Source organism: Castor canadensis, chromosome 10, assembly GCF_047511655.1.
Source record: "Castor canadensis chromosome 10, mCasCan1.hap1v2, whole genome shotgun sequence".
NCBI classification, from domain to species: Eukaryota; Metazoa; Chordata; class Mammalia; order Rodentia; family Castoridae; genus Castor; species Castor canadensis.
Window position 1 is genome coordinate 63,806,181 of NC_133395.1, and position 11,234 is coordinate 63,817,414.

The window sequence follows — 11,234 nt, forward strand, 5'->3', positions numbered from 1 at the left end:
CCTACGGGGCTGCATACTGTGGTGCTTGGGACTGGCTTTAACCTGTAACACCTCACAAACTGCTCCTGAGGATGGTAGCCAATTTTCTGGGCCCCCGGAAGCACCATGCTCAAACCAGCTCAAAACCACAGCCCCTGCTGCCTGATCCTTTGTGGGCTGCACAGGAAGCAGCTTGAAGGCCCCGAGGGACAGGGCCTAACCTGACACTTGCAGCGATTCTGTCCAGGCTGTCAGATGCCATTATGGCTGTGGGTGTAGTGTCCACCTAAGATAATACTTAAAGGCCATCCCATATTCTCATAGGGACTCACTGTGTGAGAAATGGGCAAAGGACAGGAAAGAAGCGGATATTTTTTGAGAGCCTCCTATGTACCAGATATTTTCACATACATTATCTCACTTATTCCTCCAAGCAACTCTGAAGTTACCACTATTTTCATTTGATCAATGGGGACGCTGTGACTGCTTAAGTAACTTGTCTTGGGTCATAAACTAGAAAGAGGCAAAGTGAAAACTCTTTTGTCTGTACCTCTTCCCCCTCAATAGCTCTTACCTCAAGTTAATAGAAAAAATGATCCCTTGCTAATACCCCCATGGGAGAAGTCATCCTGGGAGTACCACATGTGTGTTGTAAGTGGGAGGGTCCGTATGTGGTCCCCTCATTGTGAATCTATCAGCAGCACTTTAATGTCCTGGCAGATGGACAAGATAAGCCAAAGCACAGAAGATCTTTGTCCCCAGCACCCTGCACAGCACACCATGTTCATTTCCAGGTAAACATGAGTGTGGCTGGCTTATAGGGAATCTCAGTGTTGTTCCTCCTGACACCCAGAGGTAATAACAGTGAAATATTCCAACAGTATCACAACACCTGTCAAAGCCCTGTACTGGGTTAAACAGAGTCCCTGAAATTCACAGGAACCTGTGAATGTGACCTATTTGGAAACTGGGTTTGCATATGTAATCAAGTTAATAAGAAGTCATTTAGGGTGGATCCTGAATTCAATATGACTGCTGGTGTCTTTGTGAGAAAAGGGAAGTTAGACCAGAAACACAGGCACACAGGGAAGAGACAGTCATGTGAAGGCTGAGTTTAGAATTATACCCCTGTAGGCCACAAACACCTGGGGCCACCAGAAGTTGGAAGAGGGAAGATTCTCCCCTAGTCCCTTCATTGATAACATGGCCCTGTCAGCAACTTGGTTTTGAACTTCTGGCTTCCAAACCATGACAGAACAAATTTCTGTTGGCTTAAGCTATTCAACTGGTGATACAGTTAATCCTTATTGTTTGAGGATTCTGTATTTGCACATTTTTCTACCTGCTAAAATAAGGATCCTTAAAATCAGTAAGGAGCTGTTGAAGTCACTGGTAGGCACTGACAGAAAATTCTGCACCATCCTACACATATGTTCTTAGCTAAGATCAAATAAGGTGATGTTCTATATTCTTATTTCAGCTTTCATAATAGGCTGTGGTCTATTTAGTGTCACTGTTCACATTTTTATGCTTTTTGTTGGTGATTTTGCTGTTTAAAATGGCCCCCAATTGCTGACTAGTGTCCCTAAACACAAAGAATCTGTAGGTGCCTTATAGAGTGAGTATGGATGTTAGATTAGCTTTGATAAGGCATGACTTACAGTGTGATTGGATATAAGTTCAGTGTCAATGAATCATATACATCTTTAAATGGAAGGACAAATAAGATTATATATTGATCAGTTGACAAATATGCTGTGACCAGAGACTCTCAGAAACTTAGCCCTGTATTTCCCCTAGAAGCAATGATTCAGTATTCACTAACTCAGTGTTCATGACATTTTCATAGAACATAATTACCATGACTATTTTGGCACGGCACCCCTAAGAAACAAAAATAAATCCTTCCAGACTTACCCAGAACCTTGCAGGCCTCTTGGATGAGCTTAATGGTAATGGCGTCATCATACACTGTGTAGGTCATGAAGGCATCTTGCACTTCTGCAGAAGCTCTGGAAAATGAACCAAGGTGCAATGAACACCCAGCAACTGGAGCCAAGTCCAGGAATAGATCCACTGATCCAGCACTATAAATTATAGCAATTCACTGCTGCCCACCCTCAAGAGCCTAGAATAGAGAATATGACTGAGAATCTTGTAGGCTCTCAAGAAAGGCCATTATGACTCACCTTTAGCTTTGAATCTAGCAACAGGCACTGTGTTTGACACACGCATTACTAGGGATTCTCACATAGCCTAGGGGCCCTTGTGCCTGCAGTTGAGAATCACTGGGCCAGAAGCTCCCCAAATTTCCCTCTACCTGTACAATTTCCAGTTTTTGTCCAGTAGCCTCTAAATGCAGCTGTTTCAGAGAAGCTTTCTGTGGAGCCTGGGAGAGACTATAAGGGTCATAAACCACCACCATTGCTTCCTCAAGTGTGGTGCTCCCCACCAGGTTAGGTTACATCTCTACTCACTCCCTAGGGGCCAATGAGCAAAATAGAGACAGAATACAGAATAGGCAAGACTCCAATTTAAATTTGACACGATGATAATCTGTTCTGAAGACCCCAGAAAGGATGCTGTGCTCTCCAGAACGCTCTGGAATGTAACACGCTCTGTGACTCTTCCCAGCCCTCTGCTGGGACCACCCACTCACCCTGTCTAGTCATGCAGCCCTTCTTTCTGCAGGCTAAACTTTGACTTCGGTGTCAAGTATTTATTTGGGTTTGTATGTGTATTGCACATTGCTGGGATGCCAGGCAAACTCAGACTGTGAGGATTGCATGGGGGTTTTCATAAGACAGTTCCTCACAACCAGTGCACACTAGCATATATAATCGTTCAAACTGCTTTGGTAAAGCAATATGTTCACCAAGAATTGATTTTAAAAGTAAACAAACTGACATTTTCTAATGAGATGGCGAAAGTTCTGTTAAGAAAAAGGAAAGAAGAGAAAATTGGGAGCTGGAAAAGCGAGAGATGTGAGAAATGCAGTGAGAGATCAGTATTTCCAACTCGCACAATGAGGAGACCATTTCATGTAGCATGAGAAAGGCCAGTCACAGGAGCTCACATCCACAGACGCAGGGGACTGAGCCATCAGTATGCAGTGAAACAGCAAGGTATTAAATGTGTTCTTCAGTTAGTTGCCAACTAGTGATATTCAAAATAACTAGGCAGGAAACCAAGGCCAGGTTGTGTGTATTAGAACAACTTGGGGAGCAAAATAAGCATGCAGACTCCTGAGCCCTAGGAAGCTGTGTCTATAAGATTATATTTTTTAACCACTTGCCTCTTGACTCTCCAGATTTGGAAACCATTGCTCAGGAGCCCTTTCTAGTTTCAGTCCAGCAAGGTAACAGATTATGAATGGCAGGTCTTACATTTGTCAACCTTACTAAACTGATGTCATCGTTTCTAAGAGTCCCATAGGAAAAATGAAAAGCACTTCCCAGCAAGTTTCAGGCCAAGGAAACAGAACGAATTTAAGCTATGAGAAACTGTTCCTTCAAGAGTTGCCTTCCACTAGGTGAGGAATTCATACCATAAATCTGCTTGCAGCTGTGTAAGAATGTGAACTGGGGGACAAAGAGACCAGGAGGATGGAAGATTCGCCTTATGTCCTGATGTCTGGAAGTTAGAGAAAGCACCATCCAGGCTTTCTAACCTGCACCTCCCACACCAGACTCCAGGCTTCCTTGGTAACCTCCAGGCCTCCCTCCTCCCACCCTCCAGTCATCTCGTGTATCTCCATTCCTACAACTCCTCACAGTTCTTTCTTCCCCACCTTCTACAGGCTCCTACTCCACCGAAAGATTCTCATGCCCTCTTTCTGGCTCACTATTTTCCTCCCTCCCAACTTGACTTAAGAGTTCTGAGCCTCATGCACATTTATACATTCTCCCTCTGAGCTCTGTGACTCCTGTCATATCTGTCTGAGCAATGACCACACAGGTTGCCTTTGATTCATCTGTCTGCATGCTTCCTACACCACCAAGTCTATGATGAAGAAAATGTCATTTGATTTCACATCTCTAACACACAATAGGACCCTGATCATACTTAAAAGAGAGCTTAGGAATTTAGATGAGTGACCTCACAGGACAGAGGCTCACATACTCACTGTGTATAAGACAGGAAGACACCTGCCATTATCCTGGTCCTACAACAATCTAGCTGGAACAAATCTCATTTCTTCATCATTATAATGATAGTATTAGACTAGGTCAATGTTTCCATAGCAGTTGTGACATTCAGTCCTCCCAAGCTACCATTTGATGTATCCCTCCAGACCTCTGATTCAGTGAGGAAAAATATCTGACACTTAAAGCAGCAGCTCTCCAAATATTATCCATGGAATCCTTGGGGGTTTTTAGAGATACACGAGGTAAAACTATTTACAGAATAAAATTCAAACATTGCCTTTCTTACTAGTGATATTTGAGTTAATGGTGCCAAAGCAGTAGTTGCTGCCTCACTATGGATCAAGGCAGTGCCGTCAAACTGCATTATTCTTCATTACGTTCTTGAGAGTCATCATATTCTTTCCTGCCACACATGTGCAGAAAAGAAATGCTAATTTCACTACAGATTGTTCTTGTAGAAGCAGTAAAAATTATCAATTTTATTACACCTTGACCCTAAGCACACATCTTTTGAACTTTTTGTATGATGGAATGGTAAGTATGGGGACATAGAAAGTACTTCTTCTGCCTACAGGAGCGTGGACAGCCACCTTCAGGAGCAGCACTTAGAACATCGACTTAGGAGCTGAATCAGTCATGTTTTTCATGGAGTATCACTTCTACTTGAAAGAAACACTGACCGATGAGCCATGGTTACTCAGACTTGAATATTTGGCAGAGATTTTCTTAAAAAAAAAGAACCAAGTTAGCCTGTCACTTGAAGGAAAATGACTAGCAGACTGTGTTGCCTGTGCTAAAACTCAAGCTTTCAAATAAAAGTGAGAGCTTGGGAAAACTTACTGCTGCGAGCTGATGAGCTTCCCACTCTCAGAGGCTCTCTGTGAGACTGTGGCGCTGCTATTGACAGACGCGATGCTCGTATTGGATACAAAACACATCAACAGTTTAAAGAACTTCATGACTCAATGTGCTGATTGTTTCCTGATGACTAAAGCCTGTCAGTACAAAATGATAGCAAAAGACTTCTCCCAAATGCAGCATGGACCAGGAGTCTCACAGAATAAAGAAAGTCATAGGGATAGTTTCAGGCTCAACATGGGAACTGACCTTTGAGTATCTACTGCTTGTTAAGCTTTGAGTGAGCCTTAGAGAAAATAGCCACAATTATTGGAGGAGAGAATTGAAGTTGCTCCTTCTATGTTTTCTTCTTATATTTCAATCAAAGACCACCTGTCACAACAGGTAAAGTGCAAGAGATAAAATACAGCTATTTTCTACCAAGTCACACATTAAAGACATTTGCAAAAATGTAAAACAACACCCCTCTTCTCATTAACTTGTTATTTGGGTAATATAATTATCATCAAAATATGCTATTTATGGTAAGACATAATAGGTTTATTATTATTTTAGATGAATTAGCAAATAATTATTTTTTAAATTTTTTCAGTCTGAATTTCCATTACTTTAAGTAACAATACATAAGTAAAAGCTCTTTGAGTTCTTCAAAAATTTTGATGAGCATAAAGGCATCCTAAGATCAGTAGGGGGTTGGGGATATGGCCCAAGTGGTAGAACATTTGTCTAGAAAGCACAAGGTCCTGAGTTCAAACCCCAACAGTGCCAAAAAAAAAAAAAGAGATATACCCTAAGATGACCATATTTGAGAATTTCCCATTTAAACCAAGAATGAGGCAGGTTTGCTTTGGTAGCTTCCTCCAGGACAGGGAGGAAGCAGTGCTACCCAGCCTCCTCTAAGGCCTCTAGGGCTCTCCTTATAAGCCCTTATGGTGATCCTGAGTGCCTGTGGCTTCAAGCCACCCAGACCCAGCACCACCTATTCCTGATGACTCAACAGAAGCCAGACCCTAATGTGACCATCACTAAAAACTTTCAAAGGAGAAGTTACACATTACTGTGGGGACCACCTGATGCCAGGGGATTTGTCCTCCAGGTGGGGGAGAGGGTAGGACAGGTAGAGGGACATCATGGCCTGAGGTTCTTCGGCATTGCCACCCAGGAATAAATATGCCTCTGCAAGAAAATTCTGAGAGCTGGGCACCAGTGGCTCATGCCTGTAATCCTAACTACTCAGGAGGCAGTTACCAGGAGAACTGCGGTTTGAAGTCAGCCCAGGCAAATAGTTCATAAGACCCTATCTCAAAAAAGCCCAACACAAAAACAGGGCTGGCAGAGTGGCTCAAGTGGTAGAGTGCCTGCCTACCTAGCAAGCATAGGTCCTGAGTTCAAGCCCCAGTACTGCCAAAAAAAGAAAGAAAAGAAACTTCTGAGAACACTTTGGGTATGTACAAAGAAATGTGTCTAAACTACCAATAAAAATAACATACAATAAAAACAATGCCCTGTTAGTCATGTTAAATGAATATGCATTTTACTCTCCTTACAGAAACCAATATAAAATCATTCTCAAGCCAGGGTCTGGTGGATCGCACCTATTTAGGAGGCAGAGATCAGAAGGATCATGGTTCGAAGCCAGCCTGGGCAAATAGTTTACGAGACCCTACCTGGAAAAACCCTTCACAAAAAATGGCTGGTAGAATGCCTCAAGGTGTAGGCCCTAAGTTCAAACCCTGGTAGTGCAAAAATAAAGTGAAATAAAATCATTCTCATTTGATCAGGAAACCAAATGCAGCCAAAGATGCAAAGAAACGTCAAGTCAGATGAGTTAGTTGACAAAAGATAGAATAAAAATCTGTTGTCTTTGAGGTGTTAGTGTTCATGTTAGCTGTCACCTTTATTTTTTCCCCTTATTCTAGTACTCACTTTTGTAGGTAAATTTCTATTTGTAATTTTATATTATTTTCAAAGGGGTTTAGCTCAAGTGATAGAATGCCTGGCTAGTAAGCTCAAGGCCCTGAGTTCAAACCCCACTACTGCAAAAAAAACAAAGGTCTCTGAATTATATAAGCTTTCAGACCTCAAAATATCTGTTACTACTCCTGTATTTCCCATATAATCCCACTAAACAAAAGTATTTCTCAATAGTTATCTTTCATAATTTTTATTAGAAAAGAAACATTTCTACTTTATAAATATAGCATTTATAAAATGAATTATATTTTTAAATTTCCTGCATCCTTGATGTTTCACTGTGATCTTTTTTTTGTTTTGTTTTGCTTTGTGGTACTGAGGTTTGAGCTCAGGGCCTACACCTTGAGCCACTCCACCAGCATTATTTTTGTGAAGGTTTTTTTTCGAGATAGAGTCTCATGAACTATTTGTCCAGGCTGACTTTGAACTGTGACTTTCCTAATCTCTGCGTCCAGAGTAGCTAGGATTACAGGCATGACCCACCAGCACCCAGCATCACTGTGATCTTTTAGAAGCTGGGTCTCAAGGGGAGATACTCTGGCCATGTGGATTTCTAAGGGCCCTTCTGATGGCCTGTGGTTTGAGGCAGTAAGGTAAGTCAGCCATCATGTTTATAGCCAGGAACAGAGCAAAAGGAAAGACAGGGAGCACTGTTTCTTCCCCTTTGCCTGCCTTGTTGATTTCCCTCTCATATAGTCTAGATTTATAGATTTCTAACTATGAACCACTATTTTATAACCTCCTGGCTAAAACCTCTAACAAAACTTAACAACAAGAGGCAACTAATAGACTGGGAAGGGCTTTTGGAATCAGATTGGTTTTACATTTTGCCTGGATCACTTACTTGCTATTTGACTTGGGCAAGTGTGTTCACTAAACAAGTGCTTAGCTCCTACCATGGGCAGAGCAGAGTTCCTGGCGCTGGGAATTGTGGTATGTGAACAGGTAAGGGCTTGCCTCTGGGAATGGATTCCAATGTGGAGACAGAAAGTGAACAAGTAAGTGAACAAATAAACAAAAACCCTTCAAATTGTGCAAAGTGCTATAAAACTATAGAGTTTGGTAGTGAGTGATAAAAGTTAAAAAAAAAATCAGCTCTCTGCTTTCAACTTCTTTTGAAGCAGACTTTACTTCCAGGAAAACTAGAAGACATGGAGAAAGGGAGTTTTCAGTCTCAAAGGAAGGGTTCAGAGTTTTGGTGGGTGGATGGGACAAAGCAGGTATAGCAGAAAAGGGGAGGAATGGAGCCCTTCTGATTTTTTCTAGCTCAGATAGTTTTTCAAGGCAGATTTACTATGGGGTGACATACTGAAAATATCATTAAATCAAAAATGCATTTCCTCATTTACTACATTAACCTACTGAACATCATATTTTAGTCTAGTGGACCTTGAACATACTTCAGAATATTTACATCAGCCTGCTGTTGGGTAATACAGTGTAACACAAAGTCCATTTTATCATGAAGTGCTGAATGCCTCCTGTAATTTACTGAATATAGTACACTGCAGACTACAGCATCCTTCACTTACCCTGCATGATTTCATGGCAGCTTGCTGTCACCATCCAGCATCATGGGACAGGATCATACTGGTTGTTGCTAGCCCAGGAAAAGACTCAATTTCTACAGATGAAGTACAGTTTCTACTGAACACATGTAAAAAAAATCATGATATCATGATGGTCCCCTCATAAGTTGGGGACTCTCTGTACTTGAAAAGATGCTTTCAAGATGTCAGAATATCCAAAGGGCTTCCTATTCTGCAAGAACAAAAGTCCAAGAATGCACAGGCAGTGGTTCTGGAATTTTAGGAAATATAGTTCTTAAGGATTCGAATGAATACTCTAGACCCTAGTCTCAGAAACTACACATAGACACATGTATGTGGCATTTTCATAGGTGATTTCAGAGATTTCCTGGGCCCTCTCTAGCCCATCTATGAACCCCTGCTATAAGAGCTCCCGAGACAGAGAAAAGTTATGTAATCTTCCTCACCTCCTCAAATGGATGGGTTTGGGCTCTCTAGTCATTCACCCATCTCTCATTCATTTATTCATCTTCCACTCATGAACACCTGATCCCCCCACTATTCACCCCTTCTCCATGCATCCATCTGTACAGTGGGGAACATATGCCAGTCCTGATGCAGTATCCACAACCTCTTCTTAGGACCTTGATGGGGCCGGGGTACGGACATCTGATCAAAGTCAGCCCATCAAACATTCTGTCTCAGAAGGTATCTGGACCACAGACCCTGAGATACAGAACCAGTCAGATGATGGCGAGCTCTTGATGGTGAGCTCTTGAATCTAAAAGGCACTAGAAAAGTTTGGAAGCAACAGAAATTAGGAGACTTGCAGAGAGAGCCGGAAAGACAGAATAAACATGAGGAGTGAGAAAGAAGAGAGGAGTGAGAGAGAAGAGAGCTTGCTGCCTTCCATTTCCTCTGAGGTTTTTCTGCATTTCCTGGAGCTGAGCTCCATGAGGGTCCTCAGAATCCTTACACTAACTCCCTTCGACTGTAGCTTACATAGTGTGATGCTGATACCTGGACTCAGTTCCCTAACCAAAGTGCCAAGATGTTAATCACCTCACCTGTTAGCCACCTCAACTCTTGACAAGTGAGTAGAGTGAGCACCATTCCTATCTCCATTTACAAGTGAGACATCCAGAGACTTCAGTAACCTATGGCAAATAGAATGAATCCAACCCCTTCCCTTCATCTACACATGTAGATACTCAGCTCCCCAACACAATCTCCATTTTCATCTCCTATCAGACACTTCATGCATGATATTCTAGTCACATTGGATTATTTCAGATTCACCAAGTTCAGCCCCACTTCAAGACCTTTGCACTTGCCATTCTGTGCTTGGAACACACATACTTCCTGGACCCATTCCTTCCTCTCAGTTCAGGCATTTCCTTTGCAGAGAGACCTTTTCTGACCACCTTCGGAAACTGACCTCTTCTTAATCGCTACCAAACTCTAGTTTTATAGCACTTTGCACAATTTGAAGGGTTTTTGTTTATTTGTTCACTTACTTGTTCACTTTCTGTCTCCACATTGGAATCCATTCCCAGAGGCAAGCCCTTACCTGTTCACATACCACAATTCCCAGCGCCAGGAACTCTGCTCTGCCCATGGTAGGAGCTAAGCACTTGTTTAGTGAACACACTTGCCCAAGTCAAATAGCAAGTAAGTGATCCAGGCAAAATGTAAAACCAATCTGATTCCAAAAGCCCTTCCCAGTCTATTAGTTGCCTCTTGTTGTTAAGTTTTGTTAGAGGTTTTAGCCAAGAGGTTATAAAAGAGTGGTTCATAATTAGAAATCTACAAATCTAGACTATATGAGAGGGAAATCAACAAGGCAGGCAAAGGGGAAGAAACATCTGCTTCTGATTATTTCATATAAAATAAAATCTATGTCATAAGGTCTGGAGACATAGTTCATTTTACCCAATCATTTCTTCTTAAAATTTGCATAGGAATTGATGGGTTTTTCCTTTTTCAGCAAAAAAATCTATTTTAAAAGCACTAGGGAATTTGTTATTTAAATGTAGCCTGAAGCAAATCCTTTTGCACAGCAAATAATCTTGCCTTAATTTGTGTTTTATAGTTGAGTTTTCTGTACTACAGGGTTTTTTAAAATAACAAGCTCTAATATGGTGCAATTTTCATAGTTGATTGGATCTGTTAGCTAGGCTTGACTTTTGGCTTAAAGATGCATTTCCAATGCAATTGTTAAGTACCTCATGCTCAAATTGCGAACATATCCTCTGAGACTCAATTAAGCAAATACTTTGAAACAGAAGAGATAAAACCTAGGGACATAGACTCACTCAGGATGACACTCTGCTGGGTTCTCTGCTCCCTGTTGTGTTCCCCTGGTTCCCTCCACGCTTGGATCCCCTGGAGTTCATGAGGAGTCCAAGGCTTCCTGCTTGTTCAGTTTCCTCTAAGATGGGAAGATGGCGTCATCCTATCAGTGAGGTCACACCAAGGATCCAAGAAGGAAAAAGTCTCTTCCATAGATTTACACATGGAAATGTGATTTTGGTTTTTTTTCTTAAAATTGGATGGAGTTCTAGTAGCTGGTCATAACACAACTGTTCAGTGATACAGAAGAGGGCAAGAGGCTTTCTTTAAATAGCTAGCACATCTCAGTTGCTGGTTATAGGCAAAGATGAGTCCACTTCTGTTTTAACTCTGTGCTCTGGCTATTTCCGGTTATTTCCAACTACTTCCAGAGCCCTAGCCTTTTTCCTAGGCA

General features: G+C 41.8%; 1 protein-coding gene across 1 annotated transcript in view; it reads right to left on the reverse strand.

Moving 5' to 3' along the window:
• LOC109681095 (guanylate cyclase soluble subunit beta-2-like) overlaps positions 1 to 1,969 on the reverse strand; it is a 50,102-nt gene extending 48,133 nt beyond the window's left edge. The window contains 1 exon segment of the mRNA XM_020155664.2: positions 1,897 to 1,969. Within this exon segment, the coding sequence (XP_020011253.2) occupies positions 1,897 to 1,963 (67 nt within the window). The 5' untranslated portion in view covers positions 1,964 to 1,969.
• Positions 1,970 to 11,234: the final 9,265 nt, after the last annotated feature.